Source organism: Lepidochelys olivacea (genome assembly GCF_965140295.1).
Source record: "Lepidochelys olivacea isolate rLepOli2 genome assembly, chromosome: 2".
Lineage (NCBI taxonomy): Eukaryota > Metazoa > Chordata > Testudines > Cheloniidae > Lepidochelys > Lepidochelys olivacea.
This window is the reverse complement of record NC_140412.1, coordinates 122,499,470-122,523,334: the sequence shown is the minus strand read 5'-3', so window position 1 is coordinate 122,523,334 and position 23,865 is coordinate 122,499,470. Positions and strand designations below refer to the sequence as shown.

At 40.3% G+C, this 23,865-nt stretch overlaps 1 protein-coding gene across 1 annotated transcript in view; it reads right to left on the bottom strand.

Annotated features, from left to right (window-relative positions):
- Positions 1-1,506: 1,506 nt before the first annotated feature.
- The window catches only part of VPS4B (vacuolar protein sorting 4 homolog B), a 34,423-nt gene continuing 12,064 nt past the window's right edge, over positions 1,507-23,865 (bottom strand). The window contains exons 3-11 of the mRNA XM_084620782.1: positions 23,630-23,780; positions 21,279-21,346; positions 20,441-20,560; positions 19,750-19,906; positions 17,741-17,889; positions 17,497-17,578; positions 14,581-14,800; positions 7,229-7,369; positions 1,507-3,004 (exon numbers count right to left, since the gene is read on the bottom strand). Of these exons, the coding sequence (XP_084476908.1) occupies positions 2,903-3,004; positions 7,229-7,369; positions 14,581-14,800; positions 17,497-17,578; positions 17,741-17,889; positions 19,750-19,906; positions 20,441-20,560; positions 21,279-21,346; positions 23,630-23,780 (1,190 nt within the window). The 3' untranslated portion in view covers positions 1,507-2,902. The remainder of the gene's footprint in view (positions 3,005-7,228; positions 7,370-14,580; positions 14,801-17,496; positions 17,579-17,740; positions 17,890-19,749; positions 19,907-20,440; positions 20,561-21,278; positions 21,347-23,629; positions 23,781-23,865) is intronic.

Sequence of the window (23,865 nt, the reverse complement as noted above, 5' to 3'; positions counted from 1 at the left end):
ACTGGGGCTTTATTTGGTGCTTTGTTGGGGTAACTATTGGGGGTCTGAACATCTGTGAAACCTCATTTAATGCCTCATCTTGGTTTCTCCTCCTTCTCAGGAGAAACATTTCAGACAGATGATTCCCTGGAGGGAGGGGGATAGGGACCTTGTGGTTACTCTTTAAAGTAGCACTCTTGCCCTGAGAAAGGGGATTTTATCCTAGAAAGGTTTCAGAGTAGCAGCCGTGTTAGTCTGTATTCGCAAAAAGAAAAGGAGTACTTGTGGCACCTTAGAGACTAACCAATTTATCTGAGCATAAGCTTTCGTGAGCTACAGCTCACTTCCTCAGATCACGAAAGCTTATGCTCTAATAAATTGGTTAGTCTCTAAGGTGCCACAAGTCCTCCTTTTCTTTTTATCCTAGAAAGGTTGCAGCTGGGGGCTTCCCAGGGTCCCAAGCTTTGTGTAAAGGAGATCCCTGGATGTGGCCTGGAGCTAGGCTGACACCACCCCAGGGATATCAAGCTGAGCCACTGCAGGGGCCTGTTGTGCAATGGAGGAAGAGGTTGGCCTGCTCTCTTTGCTCTCTCTCTAGATCCCTAGTAGTAGCTCCCTGCCCTTGAAGCAATGCAGGGGGAGGGATTTGGCAGCTGCTCTGTGGTCAACATACATGGCTATGGGCAAGAGCTCCAGAGGCTGGGCAGGAAACTTCCCTGGCCCTTTGATACTGTGCTTCAACCTACCCTCCCCCTACACTGGGAAGGGGGGGGGAGGGAAAGGAGGGATCAATCTCTTGCTGGTACCAGGAGTGTTGCTGTCATCTGTGCCAGGCACAGAGGATTTTTCTTACAACAGACCTGACGATCAAAGCAAATTTTAAAGAAAAAGGGAGAAAATGGCTTAAAGTGGGGTGGGGGGGAACCGGTCTGTCTGCCTGCCTGTAGCTGGAGAAACAGATGAAATTTGGCAGTTGCTCAGAGATGGAGCCACAGTTTCCCTGCCTCCAAGTGACAAGTCTGGCCTGCCTCCAAGGCTGCATGGAGCACAATACCCAATGTCATGGATCTGTGGACCTCATTACAAATAAGAAATGCAAGTTGATAATGCTATAGCAAAAGTATTGAACACAGAACACTTGCCACAACTAAACAATTTTGTCAGGGTTGTAAATATTTAGAATTATGCACAGGGACTGCAATGTGAGACAAAGGAACAACTACTTCATTGACGTGAATGATGTAAAAAGGAATTTGGGTGTATACAATACAGACAGTGAAAGATTATTGAAAAGGAAATGAAGTCTCAGGACTATGTGAATTATAAGAAATATCTTAAGATTGCTTCTGTGTAATAGTGCAAACTGTACCCATGAACTGCAGTAGAAAGTTTGTCCAAGGCCCCCGTGAAAATACTGAAGGAATAAACTGAATATAGTAGTTGTACTATGACATTTTACTTCATTTAAGCACAGAAAATTTCACCAGTCCTATGATTTATACAGTACACAAAATATGTACATAAAAAGAAAACCAAACCCATCAAAAAGTGAACATATATTATATCTATGAAATGTGCAAACTTTTTTAATGCAAGTTAAACAAAGCATATGCAGGGATAGAATTTTACAGTAATAATGGAATGTACTGTATTCTAAATACCTCAATGATCTTTCATATCTACAGTGCAAACTTACAAGGCACAAACTCAATGCTGACACTATAGTGTTGTAAGTTACATTCAGGCACATCTTAGAATCCATACTCCTTTAGAAAAAGTCACTGAAAGTAACGTGATACTACTAGTGTATTTTGTTTAGAGAGGTATTGTCAAAATCTTTAAGCATTAAACTGATACGTGCTATGCACTGTATTAAAGGAGGTACTTAGGACAATTTAGCCCATCATCTCAAAGTTGTAGCCTTTTACTACTTCCTCCCTACATTTCCCAGGTTCTGAAAATATGATTATACGTGAGTTCCAGAAGTACCTCCCTTACAACATTCAAAGACTGGTTATATCTTGCAGGCCTTCAATTATGTAATCTTATGCAAGTACTCTAAAACATTCTGTATGTTTGGTCAAAACTCCCGCTGAAAGTAAATCTGGATTTAAAAAAAAAAAAAAAAAAAAAAAATCAGTGAACTTTCTTCCAAGATTCTTAAATTTAGTGAGTCTTTGCTAGATTGCACAGTGACAGATGTCTATCAGCTAGCAGAATTAAAAAACAAAAGTTTGCTGTTTTTTAAGGCAATAATTAAACACAGCATACCAGAAAAAGAGCCAAGGACCAGTTCAATATCTGTATTTATCATAAGTACTGGCCATTACATAAGTTCAAAATATTTGCCCCCATCACAGTGTTCTTTGCTTACCTATTCTACAGGACATGTACATCTGCAATATCTGATTTATTAGCAAATTTTGATATACTTATCGAACTGAAAATAAAGCAATTAATGTGCAGGCTAATTGACTGACATTCAGAACACTTGACAGTTGCTCACATCCTCTCCCACACCAAAAAAGGTCATTCATTGTTGGGCCCAATGGGACTTCATCAATAATTTATAGCCAGGCCTACCAGATATTACCTAAAATTTAACGTTTAGTAAAACTTAACTAATCTTTTAAGAGATTTCTAATATTTAAATACAATTTACCACATCACTTTTGCTTTTCCATATGATCCTAAAATTATACTCTTAGTATTACCTCTCAGTAGACATTTAATAGACATTTGAGGAAAACAATACAATACAAAAGCTCAAAGGGTCTTTGCAAAGATATCTTCTATTCCATGTGCAAAGTAAGAAGGAAGTGATTTTTTTCATTGGCAATTATTTGAAATGCCATCAATAAGGAGGCAAAAATACCTATGAAAGAGAAAATATAAGGTTGAGTGTTCCACAACTGTCTTTGGTTTAGCCTTCCTGACCAAAGTCTTCTGTAAACTTCTTTAATTTTTCCAGATCCTGTTCGTTTACTGTTGGTTTTGTGCTAGCTAGTGACCTTAGCATATCACCCTGTCAGAGAAAGAAAATAGTACAGATGAATATATTAAGAATTACAGAAGTAGTTTCATAAACACAACATTAGCAACAATATCACATCCAATAATCGTGCTGCTAATATGCACACTGGAAAAAAATCTTCAACTGGGACAGCCATGAAACGTGGAATTAACAAGTCATACAAAAGTATAAATGACCCAAAAACATTTACATGCATACTTTCCATAATACAAAATATGTGGTCCATGAATAAAGACAGAGGTATATCAGTGACATTTCTAACAGTGAAACCTTGGCCAGTAAAACTTTTAGGTTTAACCTGCTCCGGTAACCAGCACACAATTTGGTTCGTCATTGCTTAGTGAAAGGGAATAACAACTTCATACGGTGGGTCTGTCGACTGTTGCTCACTATCATAAGTTTAACTACAATAACTTATATAAGGGAGGAAAAATCAGGTGTTCAAGTCCATGCCATGGTACAATACAATAGATGCTGCGTTGGTATATGAAACAAATATTTTATAACTGATATCTAGCAAAGTTTAGCTATTCATGACTGATAGGCAAACCCTCTCCAATTACCAAAAACAGTTTTTACAAGTCTCAAAAGGCTAATATAGGTGTCATTTCAATTCAGCCAACCACCACTATGACACACCAGCTTTTCATAGGCTAAAACTGGGGAAAAAGTTTATCTATGAAGCCAGAATCCTGGAGATAAAAAGGCACTTACTAATATTCAGTACAGAAAATTGTAGTTTCAATCCTAGGTAGTACTGATTGGAGTTGGTACATTACAAACCATATTATTTAAAAAACACTGCCAAACACATGAAACGTGAACAGGACTATTTTGCAGACAATGATCACAAAATTAACTGACTACTCTTTAAAAGGCATTAATGCCTGATCTGATTAAGAACAAGAGCTGATTTCTAACACTGAAAAACACAAACATAGGATTGCTGCCAGTGAAGAACTTGGGTTCCTTAAATACGTTCAACAATACCATCTGTAACAATCTGGGTCCAGACACCCCAAGGGGAGAACAAACGGTTTGAACCCCCAAAATAAGCAGTTAAATCAACTGATTGCATAGAAATGTTACTGTACTATAAAAGTATATCGACTAAGGTCTTTTATGAAATCTTGTAGTGTGCTACACTCAATCATTATGAGATACATAAACACATTCATGTATTTGTATATATAGAAAACTGTGTGGCAGCTTCAGCCATACTTTACAGTAGGGTGGTGAGCACTCCGGCATGGAGGGGCACCTCCCAAAACAGCTGTTCAGGCTTCAAGTAACTAGGCCTTCAAGTACCAGGAAAGGACAACGGTGGGCCATTACAGTTAATGGAAAGTCTCTGAAGTAACTCAAAGTTGAAAAGAGCACAGTGGCTCCCCAACATCAAATCAGGAGGAAATTTCACAACTGTGATTAACCTTGAATCATCATGGACTGAGAGAACAAAAACACAAAGAAAAGGAAAACCCTTTTAAAGGCAGGCTTGGAACTGAGCTGAGGGTTTTTTTTTAATTCAGAAGCTGGGGGACAGTCAAGGCACGAGGTGGTCTGTGAATGCTGGATCGCTCCTATAGCTGGAAAACTGCATTAAGGCAAAAGTAACTTGTATTAGAAAAAGGAATTTATCTGATATAGAAGCGTAAAGCCTGAGGTTGTCTTCAGGTTTATTTTGTGTGAGAGTCAGATGTTTGCTTTCCCTTACTATTTTGTCTTTGATCTGTGGATTTTCTATTCAATAAAACTTTTTGTTCATTTTTGTGCCAGACAGGTCTCTGTTGGGCAAACCGTGTGGTGTGTGTAGGCCATGGTGAACTGAGTTCTGTGGGGCTGGTGTCACACCTTTGGGGGCAACGAACCACAGGGGAAAAAGTCCAAGTACCTGGGAGGACATATGTGGGGAGACACAGGACTAGAAGGGTTGTTGGTATCACCTTGCAAAAGAGCAAGTAGGCCAGGGAGAGCCAGGGTGACACTTAGGCTTATGCGCTGGCTACTGATGTCAGGGATCTGAAGCATAGCTGCACAGTACACAGGCCCCCAAGAACCAGGGCAGGTGGAAACAGAATCCTTTACCAGTCTGGGTAGTCTCCAAAGTGTCACACCAGCTCTACATAGTGCCCAAAAGAAATCCTGTTAGACCATCAGATCGAGATGCAGGGCTAGACTTGCAAAATTGGGTGTGCACACACATCTGTGTATGACTAACTTATGCAAATACCCATTGAAGGTGCACAGATACAATACGGATAGTTTAATTTTTAGTTTTTTTTGTTTGTTTTTGAGAAAGGAGGAGATGGAGAAGCACTGAAAACTAAGTAAAGAGCTAGTTGCTAAAAAAAACGTTAACTCCAACTATAGAGGCTTTTAACACTAAAGAATTGTATTAGAATGGATGGCAAAATTAGACTGGTCAGGTTCACATAGAAGTTCTGATGCAGACAGTAAAATGCAAGAAGTCAGACATCCATGGTGAAAAATAGTTTTAAAATGTTCTATACCAGGGATCGGTAACCTTTGGCACACGGCCCATCAGGGAAATCCACTGGCGGGCCGAGACAGTTTGTTTACCTGCAGCGTCCGCAAGTTTGGCCGATTACAGCTCCCACTGGCCGCGGTTTGCCGTTCCAGGCCAATGGGGGCTGCGGAAAGCAGCGGCCAGCACATCCCTTGGCCCACGCTGCTTCCCGCAGCCCCCATTGGCCTGGAACGGCAAACCGCGGCCAGTGGGAGCTGTAATCGGCCAAACTTGCGGACGCTGCAGGTAAACAAACGGTCTCGGCCCGCCAGTGGATTTCCCTGACGGGCCGTGTGCCAAAGGTTGCTGATCTCTGTTCTATACTAAGAGAACAGGGTCAAATACACACACCCAGAGCCATATAAAGTTTTCTGTAAGTGCAGCAAATAGACTCCTGCTACGACTGGCTACTGCTTTCAGAACTCCCTAGTCATGTCAGAGATGCCATGTCAAAGGTGTCTGTGTCATTCCACTGACAGCTTATAATGCATGATTGCTTTATATTTTTTTCTATTTTTGAGACAAATAGGTAATCATAAGAACCTGAGGTGGCTTTCTGCCCAGTAGACAACAAGTACCTTGGGCTAAATCCTATTTAGTCTGAGATAAACCTACTACTAATTAAAAGTTCCCCAGTGCAGACTACTTTTACTCTGAGTAAAAGTTGTAGCTAAGATACCCCAGCTAGTACTTTTAAATTTCATGAGCACTGATGATCTGATAAACTCTTTCAGTCACTACTTGAATAGGTACAACATGTATAGTGGCAGCTCAAATCTCTCCTCAACGCTCCCTCCAGCCAAATATACTTATATCCACTATTTTGTATATTTTGTATAATTGTATTTTGCAATTCTTAGAAAAAAAATGGCACCAATAAGTGTCATGTAACAGATTTCGCTATATTGATTGAACTGAAATTGAGTGAGCTGAAGACTATGATCTGTTTTATAAAAACAGGAGAGAATTGTTGTTTCTCTACACATGGTAAATATATTCTATGCTCCAGACTAAAAATAAATTTTAAAGAGACGAGTAAAGGAATGGGGGGGCGGTCCTCACACACCTTTGTGCGAAATCCACTGCAACTACCATTATATACATATACAATTTTGTGACAAGTGATTATATTTGATAATGGGCGTTTTCAGCATCATTTTTGATCTGTAAACATCAGCCTACAGTATAACAATTGACTATATTCTCTCAATAAAGCAATACAATCCCGAGATTCAGGGATGACAGTGATGGAAAAATCAGTGACAACAGAGGGGAAGAACCTGAGGGGTGTTTGGGTGGTAGGGACCACTGAAAAACAGGGATGAACAGTGGAGGATCCACCTGGTAGACTACCAGTCAATTAACAGCTGACCACAAAGAGGTTCTAGCTGCATGTCAGCAGATGGGCAGGATGGATACACGGAAGCTGTAAGTCAGGGTGGGGAGAGTTGGCTCTGTATAACAAAAAGAGCTCAGCACTGTTGAACAAACTGTGCCAGACTCATGACTAAAATGGCATGCTGGGATTAACTGAGTGCTGATGGGTGTGCTCAGCCCTTCTGAAACCAGGCCACTAGTTTAGGTGCCTAGCTTCAAGCACTCATGTGTGGAAAACTTTGCTTTAAGATTATCATAAAGTTCTATGAAGCATGAAGGAACACATTTCGTAATAAAAACGAAATTCTGACCATGGAAACAACAGGCTCCAACAGCTTATCCCCTGGGACATCCATCCAGGTCATTTCAATGGCATTAGGATCACCTGGTGAGCACGGAGTAAGCATATCTTCTACCAAAATATTTGGATTAGTCAGTGATGGTGCTCTGACCTGGAAATAAAATTAAAAAAAAATCATATGAGTGAAGCGTTCTAGAAAAACTTATAGACCACAGACAGAAGCTAAAAAAACCCCAAGTGCCAGTCAATACATTATTTGCTACAGAAAGTAATCGACGTTGAGAGAACTTTTCACTATTTACTGTGCAAGGAGTGGGGGGGGGGGGGAGTTATTTTATTCGCACCTTCCAAAAGGTTCACTATTGGTAAATCACCCGTTAGTAAATATTAACACTTTTTGAAAACATAAAACCTAACTACATTTGAAGCATATGAGGTTCTTGACAATTGAAATAAATTTTGGCCTTATTTGAAAAGAGTGCCCTCTTTTTAGTCTGACTTCCCTCCCACTAGTAGGCTCCACTTTCTTGCTGAAGTCCTGTGAAACAGAAGCCAGATCTTTTTTGACCATGAGGGTGGTGGCAGCAACAGCTGAACATAAAGGTCACTTCAGGGAAATCTTATCTTACCCCGCTTCTTTTGGGGTTGGGTAAGGTCTAAGTTCTTGTAGATGACTCTCAGTGCCAAAAGTTGCTTGAAGCAACTATACAAATCTATAAACTGGATTAGGGAAATGCTGAGAGCGCCAAGGGTTACAGCTGACACCCTTCCCACTTTCTGGTAATAGTAGGGGCAGATCACCCAGCACTATCAGCCTTCCCATAACATCTGGACAGTCATCCTAGAGTGCATAGCAGATGGGAGGGCTGGCGCAGAGGGTTGGTGTGCAGGGTGGAGAGGGCTCTGGGATGAGGGTTTGAGGTGCAGGCTGCCCTGGGGCTACAGCAGGGGGAGGGAGAGAGAGAGTATTCCCCCCAGCTGTCACTCCACAGCAGCACCTGGACTGGGTGGAGGGGTGCCTCTTCCCCCCACTGCAGCTACAGTGGGGCTTGGCTGGGGGAAGTGCTCTTCTCCCCAGCAGATCCAGGGGGGCTGGGCTGGACTAGGCTGGGAGAGGGGCACCTCTCCCCAGCCATGGCAGCTCTGCAGGCCTGGACTGGGCTGGGGAGGGGCGCCTCTCCCCAACCGCGGCAGTTCCGGTGGGCCTGGGGAGAGGCTCCTCTCCCTGGCACCTTTGTAGGGGCCGGGTGACCTGCATGGCCCTAAATAGCCTGCTGCGCAGCCGTGCAGCTTACAGGGAACCTAGCTATGAATTACTCACAGTTAACTCACGCAATTAACTCAAAAAAATTAATTGCGATTAATTGCAGTTTTAATTGCACTGTTAAATAGAATACCAATTTACATTTATTAACTATTTTGGATGTTTTCCTACATTTTCAAATATATTTATTTCAATTACAAACACAGAATACAAAATGTACGCTGCTCACTTTATACTATTTTTGATTACAAATATGTGCACTGTAAAAATGATAAACAGTATTTTTCAATTTATCTCATACAAGTACTATAGTGCAATCTCTTTATCGTGAAAATGCAACTTATAAATGTAGATTTTTTGTTGTTACGTAACTGCACTCAAAACCAATGTAAAACTTGGGAGCCTACAAGTCCACTCAGTCCTACTTCTCATTCAGCCAATCGTGAAGACAAAAAGTTTGTTTACATTTATGGGAGATAATACTGCCCACTTCTTATTTCCAATGTCACCAGAAAGTGAGAACAGGCATTCGTATGGCACTTTTGTGCCGGCACTGCAAGGTATTTATGTTCCAGACATGCAAAACATTTGTATGCTTCGGCCACAATTCCAGAGGACATGCTTCCATGCTGACGCTTGTTTAAAAAAAAATAACGTTAATTAAGTTTGTGACTGAACTCCTTGGGGGAGAACTGTACGTCTCCGGCTCTATTTTACCTACATTCGGCCATGTATTTCTTGTTCTAGGAGTCTTGGATGATGACTTAGCACATGTTCATTTTAACAATGCTTTTTCTGCAGATTTGACAAAATGCAAAGAAGCTACTAATGTGAGATTTAGATAGCTACAGCACTCAACCCAAGGTTTAAGACGCTGAAGTGCCTTCCAAAATCTGAGAGGGACAAGCTGTGGAGCATGCTTTCAGAAGTCTTAAGAGCAACGCTCTGCTACGGAAACTACAGAACCCAAACCCCCAAAAGAAGAAAATCAACCTTCTGCTGGTGGCATCTGACTCAGATAATGAAAATGAACATTTGTTGGTCTGCACTACTTTGGATTGTTATCGAGCAATTCCTGTCATCAGCATAGATGCATGTCCTCTGGAATGGTGGTTGAAGCATGAAAGGACATATGAATCTTTAGTGCATCTGACATTTAGATATTTTGCAACGCCGGCTACAATGGCTCTCACTTTCAGGTGACATGAACAAGAAGCAGGCAGCATTATCTCCTTGTTTGTCTGAGCAATTGGCTGAACAAGACATAGGACTGAGTGGACTTGTAGGCTCTAAAGTTTTACATTGTTTTATTTTTGAATGCAGTTTTTTTGTACATAATTGTACCTTTTAAAATTCAATTATCATCATAAAGAGATTGCACTACAGTACTTGTATTAGGTGGACAGAAAAATACTATTTCTTTTGCTTTTTACAGTGCAAATATTTGTAACAAAAAATAAATATTAAGTGAGCAATGTATTTGTAACACTTTGTATTGTGTTATAACTGAAACCAGTATTTGAAAATGTAGAAAACACCCAAAAATATTTAAATGGTATTCTATTATTGTTTAACAGTGTGATTAATCACTTATTAATCCAGATTAATTTTTTTAATCACTTGACAGCCCTAGTTTATATATTTCCACAGTCATATATCCAAAATATATATGACCAGAGTTAACTTACTAGGTGCCTCACATTTTTAAATAATGTAACTAGTGCTGACAATGCTATTTTACATTGTCATTTGTTGTATTATACATCCTCAATAATTCAGAATACATGCAAATTGCTTTTAAAGTACAGGGATTTGGGGGGAATGTAACTAATGAGTCTTATACTTTTGACATATTGAATATTTTGTCTGCCTATACGTCTAAATAGGCTGTACATTCTTCAGAGCTAGGAATGGCTTACTCTGTACTGGTACAGCACTTAGAACCTATAAGCCTTGATCAGAATCACAGTGAGCTAATATAATACAAATAATTGATAAGGCTAAGCTTTTGACACCCATGATTAAGATAACTGTATCCCAGAAGGCACAACAGAGCAGATAGGCTAAGCTTTTCCTGAAGCAGCACTCCAGCACACTGGTAAAACATTTGGATAGGGAAGGCTATGGAGAGCACTGGGATAAAGCAGGGTAGATCGATAATTTAAATCACCAATTTTAATTATGATTTAAATCAGCAAGCAGGAAACCTTGATTTAAATAATGTTGATTTGCATTTGTACTTTTTATTCTCCTAAGGAGAAGCTGATCCTCATTAGCTAGTGACCATTAAAACATGTTGATTTACAACTAAATAGAGTATTTACACTACATTTTCTTTTTTTGCTAATCAGGATATACTATACATGGTTACTGAAGGAACTATATAGCTTTACTTACATTTAATTCAGAGTCTTAATTTTGTACCTTTTTATTATGTTAGAAAATGGTGACTAATGCATTTCTCATTTATTAGATTTTTATTGTGTCAAGCTATATTTAGAAAGAAGTTGGATTTCAATTAAAAATGAACTACATATTTAATTTTTTTTACTAGTTAAATAAAACTTCCTTAATTGTGCTGGATACATGGGAAAAACAATTATTAAAACTTGTTTTGCATTTGAAACTAACAAATTCTGATTCCAGGTGCTCAATCAGTAACTTTCACCAGTTTTACTTTAAGACTCCAGCACCTCCCGCTTAATTATATTAAAAAAATTAAATAGATTAGAGTGACAGTTTAGTCCTTAACATAGGTCATCATAATTTCATATTTAAAATAGTTTTATTTTAAAAAGGTAAATGTACTTATGTAATTTATTTTTAAAATATCAATGTTTATCAACCATCAGAATAAGGCATTTCCAGTTAAATCTGGAGTACAGCAGTCAGGGTGAATCACATGGAAAAAAAGCTGTTGATCCCTTAGGTTAGCAGTCTATTCATGGTGATGGAATCTAAATATGTTCTCTTGCTCATTATCAGCCTTTGGTACTACTGACCACTTAGCTGCTACCATTCCTGAAAGAACTAAATGTGGTTCTATTCAGGGTTTAAGGCTACTATAATTGTCACGGTTAGGCATGAACAAATACGAGGTCACAGATGAAGTGTGGTCTTTATTAGAGAAGGAATGGGAGTGGAGACCAGAGGTCTATTCCCATCTCTGCCTTACACTTCCTTTGTGACCCAGAGAAAATAATTTGGGGCCTGTTTACAATCCACAATCCACTGTTACCTAGTTACAGCACAATTAAAATGTTTAGTGTGGCCTGGACCTAATATGTTGCAATGGGTCACATAAATGACTCTACAAGCATGTCTGAGGCCAATGCATCTTACAAATTTCAGCTGTGTTCTAATTAGGTGAAGGACAACTATATCTTCAATACAATTTTTGTAGTGTACATGGAGCCTTAACAACAGTGCTTCAATTTCTTCATCTGTAAAAATAGGAATATCTCCCACCTTGCCATAGGTGTTGTGAGGCTGAATGTGTTACTTTGAAGGTGATACAGGATGAGAACCCTAGCTTCAACCAGAAATAATTGTAGCAGTTCAGTTTAATTTAGGCTTTACTAAAAAAAACTCACAGCGTGTGAATTAATTTCCATCTAATAAAAGTTTTTCTAATTTGAACAGAAGACACTACCCTCTAGGCTGACCATATTTCCCTATGCTCAATATGGAACACCTGGTAAAATTTCTCATATTCAACCGAGTTCAACGGCAATCAATCAGAACTATGCAGTACAAACTAACATCAAGTTAACAGAGCCCTTGTTAAAAAGGAAATACTGCATATCTGGATTCTTTTTATTTACCTTTTTATCTTTAAGGATTATGGGTTCACATGGGGAGAGGTGACACACACACACACACACATTCCAGTACATCTCTCTCACATGGGTGCGAGAGACCGAACCGACACTCCCTGCCCAGCACTCTCCACCCTCCATGCCTAGCTGGGCCCCCAGGACAGACCTGCCTCTCCTGGTACCTGGTGCTGTGTCTTCCTGAGGCAACATGTGGGGGGGACACGCAGGGTCACATGCCCCCCTCACGAAATTTCTGCCAGGATTCACCCCAGCATGTGGCCAGTAACAGCTTTTTGCACTGCGTAGGAGAGAAGGGACGGGAGCTGCTTCCAGCCACAGGGGAGGAGGATGCGGGGAAGGGATGACCTGGTCCGTATCCTTGCAGAGCTCATTCTTCTATCCCCCTCTCCTGTGGCTGGAAGCAGCTTTTCCCTTCCTGCCCGCACAGTGTCGAAAGGCAGCTAAGACTTTAGGCTGCTGCAGGCAACTGACATAACCCAGCTGCCTCCTGTCCACCGGCTATAGTGCAGGCAGGAAGGGGTTAAGCCCTAAGGGTGCATTGTGCACCAGGGCCCAGGGAACCTGACTGCAGGGCCTTCAGCTAACCTAGCCAGAGAGAGGTGGCTCAACAGGAGAGGGTGCCTAGGGGACTTGGCAGCTCTGCACTCCTTGGGGGCAGAACCCAGGGCACGGGATGAGACGAGAGGGGGAAGAGAAAGGAGAAGGAGACAAAGTATGGGACAATTGGCCCATTTTTAAGAAAAAAGTTGGGACACCTGCAGGTGGTCTTAAATACGGGACTGTCCCTTTAAAAACGGGACGTCTGGAGATGTCTGCCTCTCAAGAGTGGCAGAACTGCTACCACATACAAGTTAAATGAAACCCCATTCCTTCACCATCTTGAGAACAGATATGTTTTCTGAGAGAAACAGGAAAACTATGCTTTCAAAAGCGAACACATGTTAAATGAGATTTTACTTTTGCTAAAGGAAGAGAACGTGCACCTGTGCAGAGAAGCTTATATAAGTTTCTGGTAGATTTAATTTAACAGCTACAAAACAAAATTTGTATTGGAAATATAAATAATTTAAGTGTAGTTCTACCCTAAAAGGGATTTTATAGAAAGAACAGCACTACCTTACTCAATAGATCTGCTTCTAGTGTATATGCAGAAGGATAGTTCTGACTATATTGACAAAAAAGATTTGTAAGGTTTTTAAATTCCTTTTAGCACCGCATAACCAAGCTAGGCGGGCAAGCTGAACTCTATTGCATTTTGTGCATCAACAGAATTAGTTACCAAGTCCCAATCAGTAACACTTGGGAAAATTCTGTAAAGGCAGAGGAGTTCCATAGATGTAACAGACCTAATTTGGCCTGTAGGATTTGGTAGCATTGTGAGATGGAAAGAACCCAGCTGACTTTCAGTTCAAGCTGAGCTTGCAAGTCCAACAGTTAGAAAAATCATTTTTAAATGGACTGTATTTGATATAGAAATCCTTGCAAGACAATATACATGGAATCCCATGGCAGTTTTAAAAGTCCTTTCATTGTACCTCTGCGTGTTAAGTGCTGAGGCAGTAATCCACAAGATGTTAGGTGCTGTCCAAATAATGAGATACAGTCCCTGCTCAGAGCGCTCAGGTGACATCAACTTAAAAAAAGTCACTCAAAATATTTTAAAGCATTACTGTCCCAACACCTAAGATTGTTAGAGTTTAAAGATGGAGAAATTTATTTTTTATTTATTTATTTATGTATTCCTGTTTATTTACTTTTCAGATTTTTCAGTGCTCATGTATAAGCAATTACCATCTGCATAGGCTTTTCTTATAGCAACAGGGAAGAGAAATACAATAGAAAAGTGCAAATATAAAAGCCTTTGCCAATTCTCATGGAGCTCAGGGAAGATGTTAACACCTGAAGTTAGCTACTTTTAACGTGGGTTTTAAGTGGATGATTCCAAAGTCGGTGGTGTCCCTTTAAGCAGCAGTCAGAGGAAATTTGTCAGTCAGGAATACAAGTTACAGACTCCTGGATTCCTGTGCCATGCCCAGACCAGTTCTCTGAAATAGAGCTAAGAGAAAAGCTCTTTGTCCTAGCATGTACATTCTTTTCATAGATTAAAAACATATGAAAATTCACATACAAGTAATATTAATTAATCAGAAGTTAAAAGCTCAATTGCCAGAAATTTCAAAATAAAAGGAGATTTGAACTCTAGAAACTAAGAGTTGGAAATTCCGCAACTTTTTTTTTTTTTTTTTTAAACATACTTACTTTTTTAAAGTGAGTGGCTGATTGCACTTTCCTAACAGGCTGCATCAGTGCATCACGAACAATGATGCTTATGTCAGCACCAGAATAGCCATCCGTTCTCTTTCCAAGATCTCGATAGTCTGATTCTGTCAGGCTGTTTGGGGTGCTCCCAAGGTGAAGCTTAAACATAGCAGTCCTACCATGGTCCTCAGGCAAAGGAATATAAATACGCTTCTCAAACCTTAATTTAAAAAAGCCACAAACACTGACTCTTGCAGGTACTCGATGGAAAGCAGTTTATGCAAATGGTCTAACAGAACTAGAAGGAATAAGGAAGCAATCTGAGCATTACAGCTTTAAGAGTGTGTGCGCGCATGAAGTGAGTGTGGGGAATCTTAGCACTATTTTATAAGTCTGCTAAAAAAAGTACTGTAATATCCATAGTAACAATCACTAATTAAAATTACATTCAGAATATTATAACCCCGTTTCTTCCTTTTCATGACTGAGAAATCTTCCCATGGGTTTGAAATTATCCCATGCTTGCAGCATGTCTACATAAAGATTTAGTGCATGGCAAGCCGGGGTGACTCTATAGTGCACTAGCTTGCCACACACTAACTGGTCACATGGACCCTGCTACCATGCAGTAGAAGTTCCACAGTGTGCTTTATGTTTGAAACAGCAGTCTACATGGAGATTTAGTGTGCAACAAATCAGGGTGTAAATCTACAGCTCAGTAACTGGCAGTGTGGACCCTGCTACCATGCATTATGGGCACATCTACTGTACATCAAAGCATACTATGTAACTTTTAGGCTCCAGCTACAGGGCACAGATGTGACTCCCCTGCTCAGGGACCCATATTTGCACTAGCTCTTATCAAGCTAGCCTGACTATAAACAGCAGCGTAGCCATGGTAGCATGGGTAGCGGCAGTGGAGGGACAGCTTAGTATGTACCCTCCCTGAAACTGTAGAGTAAGTACTCAACAGTTCTAGGCTGGGCTTCTGCTGCTGCTACTCATGCTACCATGGCCACGCTGCTGTTTATATTAGCAACAGCGTGGTAAGAGCTAGTGAGAGCATGTGTACACAAGCAGGGGAATCACATCCCTCACCTGTACAGTAGATGTGCCCATAATGCATGGTAGCAGGGTCCACACTGCCAGTTACTGAGCTGTAGATTTACACCCTGATTTGTTGCACACTAAATCTCCACGTAGACAAACCCTTAGTCACAGAAGACAGATTTTGTTTCTAGAAGAAGCTCAAGGGACAAAAATCCCTTCAATATTTTTGAGGTGTGGAGCATCAAAACAGCGTTTTTGCTCAATTAACCAAAGTATGGCTGAACAACTATTATTAATGTCTCTGAAGTTTACAAATCTATTTTAAATAAAGTTCATCAACTGAAATGTAACTTCAGGGCATGTTCAGCGAGACTCTGCTACAAATTTTGGTACCTTAATCAAGCCTTCCTTCTGATATGGTATTACTAGGAGGATTTAGAACTGCAGTTCTCCCTGACAAGCACAGTGACTATTGTTCTTAGACTGCTGGGATTATTTCCCCAAAATGCATGCACGCAAAGCACAATGTAATCTCATTTTTCAATGCTGGAAAAGTTGCCACAAAATATTAGCTAGAGCGGTGGTTTTCAAACTTTTTTTTCTGGCGACCCAGTTAAAGAAAATTGTTGGTGCCCACGACCCAACTGATCTGGGGATGAGAGGTTTGGGGTGTGGGAGGGGCTCAGGGCTGGGGCAGAGGGTTGGAGTGTGGGGGTAAGGGCTGCTGGGTGGGGCCAGAGATGAGGGGTTTGGGGTGCAGGATGGCGCTCTGGGTGGGAGGGGGACTCATGGCTGGGGCAAGGTGCGGGACAAGGTCAGGACTGTGGGCTGAGGGTGCAGGCTCTAGTATGGAGCTGGGGATGAGGGGTTTGGGGTGCAGGAGGGGGCTCTGGATTTGGAGGGGGTCAGGGTTTGGGGTGCGGGGTTACCTCGGGCAGCTCCCAGTTAGCAGCGCAATGGGGGTGCTAAGGCAGGATTCCTGCCTGTCCTGGCGTCCAGACTGCACTGAGCCCCCTGAAGCAGCCAGCAGCAGGTCCAGCTCTGTGTGGCTCTCTCCCACAGGTACCGCCCCCTCTTACTCTTCCCCCACAGCAGAGCCAGTGCTTGGGGCAGAGGCTGTGCACAGAGCCCTGTGGCCCACCCCCAGGGCCTAGGAGCTGGACCTGCTGCTGGCTGCTTCCAGGGCGCAGCACGGTGTCAGAACAGGTAGGGACTAGCCTGCCTTAGCTGGGCAGTACCGCAACAGGACTTTTAACGGTCCGGTTGGCGGTGCTGACCAGAGCCACTGCGACCCAGTGCCTTACATTCCGTGACCCAGTACTGGGTCGCGACTCGCAGTTTGAAAACCACTGAGCTAGGGGGTATGTGGTGCAACAAGTCCATGCACTGGCCCTTTACCATACTTACAGAGACCAGAAAATTAGCTTCTCTCATTTGAATGCACTTCAGCATAATTGCCATTCTCTGCTCAAGAAAGCCTCAAGACTAGACGAAGTAGGTGTTTTCAACTGAGGTAAACTCAGAACTTCGTGCATGTGAGAAGAGGGAGATAAAGGGGCAGAGACCTACATGGCACCAGCACATACTGCATGCAACCAAATATTGGTCTGACTGGTATTATTTAAGGTGACCACAGGACCCCCTGCCCACACATTCAGGATCTACTATAAATTAATTGGAGAGTTTTTCAGTGTATAGATCTTCAGGTTTCCCATACAAGGTAGTTAAAGCAGGATAGTATTTCCGAACATTCACAGATTAAGCCACCACCTAATCAATAGTGAATTGAAAAAACCTAACACTTTGTGCTGTATAGTGTGAAGTTGCATATTTTACTGGACAATACACATTTTGTTATAAAATTACCTTCTCCTGATAGCAGAATCCAGAACCCAGGGTATGTTTGTAGCTCCCAAAACCAAGATTCCTTCATTGTCTACACCAACCCCTACACCAGAACAGGTAATATTTAATAATGTAAACACTTTTTTAAAGCATTTTAAAACATCTTGAAAAACTACAAATGATCTTCAATCTTACCTTAACTGTGTGTCAAAAAAGCCAAAGCTGATATTAATTGCTAACTGTTCCTTAATGCCATTAATCTTACCTTGCATCTGAACTAGGAATTCTGTTTTAATTCGTCTAGCAGCCTCACTTTCATTCTCACTTCTTGATCCACACAGAGAGTCTATCTCATCAATGAAGATAATAGAAGGTTTGTTTTCTCTGGCAAGCTGGAATAAATTTTTCACTAATCTAGAAAAAAAATTAAGTTATCTTCCATGAGAATACAGCAAGTCAATATTATTGTACTGCATCATATCACATTTACCACAGTATAAGGAATCAAGGTTCATAATCATGATGTTAAGTAAGCAGTTGAGGATCCTCAAGAGGCAAAGTTCTTTAGCTCTGTAAATGGTGCTTCCCTCTAATCAAAGTCATCTGGCAATGCTGGAGGGAAATGAGGACTATAAAGTATGGTGCTTCAGTCATGCTCTAGCTAGTGAAAGATCTGTTCATGTTTCCTTTCGGTCCTTTACAAGCTGGGTAGAAAACGAAGAAACAGACTTGTTGTTCTGTTACATATTTAATGTAATATAACCAACTCAAGAAACTTTGAAAGAGTAATACTGAATAATGACTTCTGTAAATACTGTATCTGGTAGCACATTAGTTCTCTTTAGGTGAAGGAAGTAGCCAGAAGGGTTGATATGCCTGAGATCTTACACATTTTCATATTTATTTGTTCAGGAAAAAATATGATCAATATAAAAGTTGATGCCAATAATTTAAAACAGAGAAGTGTCAGGTAAAGCTCTGAAAAGTGGCTAAAAATGGTGTCAGATACCAGGTCTGTCTCTCAAATTTGTTCCATTTACAAGTGAAAAAATGACGCTCTCTAATTCCCCCCAAAAATTCAACCTGGGGGCTTTATATCTTTCCTGCTTTTCCATCGCCACTGACTCAACTGATATGAATTACAAGAATATTTAAAGTGTCTAAAATTTGTGTATTTTTAACAGTAAATGACAGTCACTTTCCCTCTCAGATTTAACTTCCTCAGAATTTCTGGTGTGATAAGCTTGCAAGTTCTTCTATCATCTATGAATTTTTCCTGGAAAAACAAAATGGGCAAGACCTACATTTCTTGGTCTTAAAAAAAAAAAAAAAAATCAAGAGCTTTTTCCCAGGAAGTCCTTCAGACTTTGTACACCTTAAAAAAGCAAAAATAGTTAGCCAATATTTACCATGTTTTTCCTTTGAAGTTCACTTTTAATAAATCTCCCAAGTTTTGCTACAAGACAGGAGGGAGAAAAATGATCCTCATACTAAAGGATCCACACCAAGGACCACAAAAAGTGAAGACCCTCTTCTCATGCACAGCTGTAGAAGAGACAGTCAAGGTTGATGTTGGGAAGAAACTTAAGTTTCCTGTCCTTTTTTGGTTTATTTTAATGAGACATATAAAATACAGCCTGCCAGAAATTTTCCAAGAAACGTGCTGGCTTGTGAACCTGAGATGTTTCAGGAAAAGATTGGGTTTTTACAAAACTTTCATCAAATGACTGGCAGGAACCTGGGTTCGAGTCTGCAGCCCATCATGTGGACTTCTGCCGCTGAGCTCCCTGCCGCTGAGCCAAGAGCCTGGAAGACTCTCAGGGCATCTGGCTCCCCAGGCTGTGAAGTCAGGCAGCCCACATGGCAGGCTGCCCAGGAGCTGCCAATCCCTTAATCCCCAACAGCTCCAGAGCGAACTGGACAAGAATGAAGTCTGTTCACTCAGGAGCTGCCAGTGATCTCTGGGAAAATATTTCATTACAAAACCACTATGTTTTGACATTTCCAAAGCAAAATTTTTCTGAATTCCCCATTCATGGAAAATTTCAAAAACACTAAAATTTTTCAAAACCCTGAAATTCTGAGTTTCGGGCCAGCTCTAGTATACAAACTACCTCAAATTTTACCTACTTTTGAAAGCATCGTGAAGTTGTGCAAATATTTGCAAAAAGAAAATAGTAGTGATTACATTCTTGAACCTCAGTTGACAGATTGCAGTGTTTCAGAACCAAATAAAACCATTTAGTATAAAAAAAATTCAACTGAGCTACTTACTTTTCACTCTCTCCTAACCATTTTGAGACAAGGTCAGAGGAGGATACTGAGAAGAATGTAGAGTTGTTGGCTTCTGTTGCCACAGCTTTTGCCAAGAAAGATTTTCCTGTTCCTGGTGGCCCAAAAAGAAGAATTCCTCTCCAAGGTGTTCTCTTTCCTACGAGAGTTATATTTTAAAAGAAAAGAAAAAAGGACTTGCCTGAAGAATTCTGATACAAGGATCAGGTTGATACAGAACTTGGTAAAAAAAATGAAACCTCATCCAAGCTTGTAAAATTGTTTATATATTTATTCAATTTTTCAGTTGAAAGAAGTTGGTATCTGTTGTATTTACATAATTTAGATTCATATATAATTTGTTGCTTTATTAATAAACTATACCAATCATCAGTTTCCCAAAGTTAGCAAATGTGTAAGAGAAATACAGCTTATAACATCACTGTATTTAAAGTTACCATGTGAGATGAGTTGTTCTTGAACCAACTTCTCCTTTCTCCCAATACAATTCCCCAACTGCTCCCACCATCCCAGCATACACATCCCACCAGACTATGGAATAGAAGCTCTTAGAGGACACCTAGACATAGGTCACCATTATGACAGTGTAAAATACTTCTCACCCCTCACCAGCCACACCTCTCCCCCAAACTGCAACTATTAGAACCAAGAATGTATACTAAATTTATCTCACCTGTAAACAGATGAGGAAATTTAATGGGCAATATCACTGCCTCTTTAAGCGCTTCTTTGGCTCCTTCAAGACCAGCAACATCACTCCACTTTACATTTGGTCGCTCCATAACAATGGCACCTATAAAATAAGAGACCAGATAAACTAGGAAGGTACATTCTGTCAAAGAGCCTCTGCTGTCATAAGCAAGAATTAAAATCTTGGACCCTGTTCACATATGAACTGCTGCTTGTCAATTCCAGCATGGTTTCCATGAACAGACTGCATGCAGCATATACAGATTTCAGCAATGTTTAACCACAATACTTAAGCAGGGTTCAAGTTCTGTTGTGGCTAACCAGAGTTAGACCATGATTTGGCCAGCAAGTGCAAGTTTCCTAGGGACAGGACACTGTTCTTTAACATCATTTGGTTGTGTGTAAATAGGCACTGCCTGCCAGAGCCCTCTAAATCAGCCCCAGTAGTTTCTGCAGAATTTAAGCTTCTATTTAAAATAAAGTGGCTAGTCCTTATGTGAAGCCGTGTGGCCCAGAGGACAGAGCACTTGACTATGACTTCTCAGACATGGGTTCTATTCCTGGCTGTGCCTTTAGTCTACAGGGTGACTGGGCAAGTCACTTCACCTCTCTGGGCCTCAGCATTCTCATCTGTAAGATGTGAATAAAGCCTCTTTTGTAAATAGTGAAGGCACAGAGGAATTTCTATTGTATTTAAATACTCTGTGGCAAGTCAGTCTACAGCTCTTTTGTGGACCAAAAAAATAACCAACAAATCAGAATTGCCTAATTTAACAAGTCACTTGATACAATGATTTTTAAAAAAAAAGTTTCAGAACTACCTTGAAGTTGATTTTGCAGTTTCTTTTTTTCAGGATCATCAGACTCTCCTTCCCCATCACTGTCAGTCCTAATTCAGACACAAGTAATAAGATGTTCAACTACAAAGAAAGCCACCTGTCTTACACAAGACAAACAATTTTGTAAATGGAAACTATATTCTACCTCATACGTTCCGTCATTTTGGTAGAGATATTGAGGGAAATGTGTTTTTAATTCAATTCTGTAGATTCTTTGAGGGCCCAACAGCCCTGTTGAATGAGGTAATTTTATTTTTAAAATCATGTGACAAAAATATAAAGCCAAGTAGTGTCATTCTAAGCTTCATATAAAATGTGATTTCTTTAAAATATTGTTGACAATTCTAATGAAGTATGTTTTAATAAGTTTCCCTATGGAGTTAACGTTTCCATGATTTGTAGAAAATATTTATGGCCTAAATTCCACCTTTACTGTTTTTAATTAGATTTATTACAGGTACAATTGTCCTTTCTTCAGTGCAGGCAGATCTAAGCAATCCTCTATATGTTTGGAGCAGCAGTTGGAGTTACTGGTAAGATCCAGCTAGTGTTGTGTTGCCAGAGCAGTGTAAAGAGAACTAAGAGAAGACGTAAGGGAAATCCTTGGTTGGTGAAAAGCCAGCATAGGGGGCACGTCCTATGCACAGTCTTACAGTCATCATAAGCATGTGGAAGATGGTGCAGCTCTGAGCTTTTACAAACCAACTGTTGCTCAGCTGACCAGTACTATAGCTAGAAAGAGTTCTGACACGTGTGTATTCAGAGTTTCAGGGACAAGCTACATTCACTGAAAAAGGAAACTAGAAAGCTTTGCAAATAAACTGTATGCAGTATAGTTATAGTGAACTAAGTGATCGCTGGATCTAATCTATCAGTCCTCATTCTCAAAGGAAACCTGCACATTTTCAAAAGACGAGCCTCGAAGCTTAAATTCATAATACCACCAAAAATCATGGACAGAACAGAGACACTGGATTTATGGCTTTTTACAACAATCTGTAACCCACTAATCCCTCTTTTTGTCCTATCACTGAGATGTTAATGGGCTACTCTACCTAAAATGACAGGTTTCAGAGTAAAATGGTCCCTTAGAATATGTGCTAACTACTTCTGCTAAACAATCTGTTCCACCTTGCATTTAGCTGTGATGCTTGGAATACCATTCCCAGACCAGAAGAACTCTGTGTGGCTCAAAGGCTTGTCTCTCTCATCAACAGAAGTTGGTCTAATAAAAGATATTACCTCACCCACCTTGTCTCTTGCAAACAGCTTAATAACTGAACATGGTATCAGTGCATTTAGAAGACTTAAAAAACAACACTGAAAATAAGCTTCTTTCCTCCTCCTTACCACCATCAGAGTTCAGGAGACTTTTTTTTCCTGCAAATACTGAAAACATTAGGCATCTGAAGCAGAGCACTACACTGTCTGCTGCATTAGGGTCCCCTGAGGCCATCAACTTCTGCAGAAAAAAATAAGGATCCCTGGACTCTGATACGGGAGAAGTGACAGTAACTGATTTTAACACGAGATATACTGCCATGTGCAAACTGAATTCAATTACCAATCTGAGTCAAGTACAACTTTAAATCCTCTCTACAGATGGATTACAAGCCACAAACGAGGACAGTTTTTCTGCAAATCACTTAAATTTTACTGCAGTTTTAAGTTTCAATGAAGACATAAAATATTAGGTATAAAATGTAATTATCTAGATGTCCAACAAATACTGTTGCCAATAACAAGAGTTGGGTGAATAGAAATATGACTAGATGGTGCAATGGACTGGGAACGTGATACAGAGCTTCAACCTCTGGAGCACATGTTCAAAACTGGCCCAAGTTATCAGTGGTTTAAATCTAGTCACTGGTGCTCTGCAGATCTAGTTTTTAAGTAGGTAGGTGTCCATGTCTTAGGCCACCACAGCTGTCATCCAGCAGAAAGGCTAAAGACCTGCTAGATGTGAGTTAACTTACTGGAGTGAAAAGAAAAGGAGTACTTGTGGCACCTTAGAGACTAACCAATTTATTTGAGCATGAGCTTTCGTGAGCTACAGCTCACTTCATCGGATGCATACCGTGGAGTGAGTTACTGCAAGTGGATCTTCCATGGTAGGACTAAGGCATATTGGTAAAGCAACAGAGGAAAGCTTGTAGTGTTAGTATGCATGTTGTTTGGTTAGTTACTGTACTTCTGTATTGCTCACCTGATATATTTCACACGCATTAAACTTACTTAAAATGTTCTTTCAAATAGTTAACTTTCGTTTCAGCTGAGTTTGGAACATGAAAAATATTGCATTTTGCTTTACCGTCTCCAAAAAAAACACATACCCTTTTTCATCAGATGGACCAGACTCTTTCACTGGCTTTGGTGGAGCTTTCTCTTTCTTTTTCAGATATTCCTTCAGTTTTTCTGCTCTGTCCAGATATTCTGTACACTTTGTTCTGATACTTTGTTTTGCTTTATCACCCTGTGCTTCATCTAAAAAAATTGAAAAAAAATGGTTATGCTTTACTAGAAGCAAAAAAAAACAAAAAAACAAAACAAATCAAAACAGAAAAGGGTA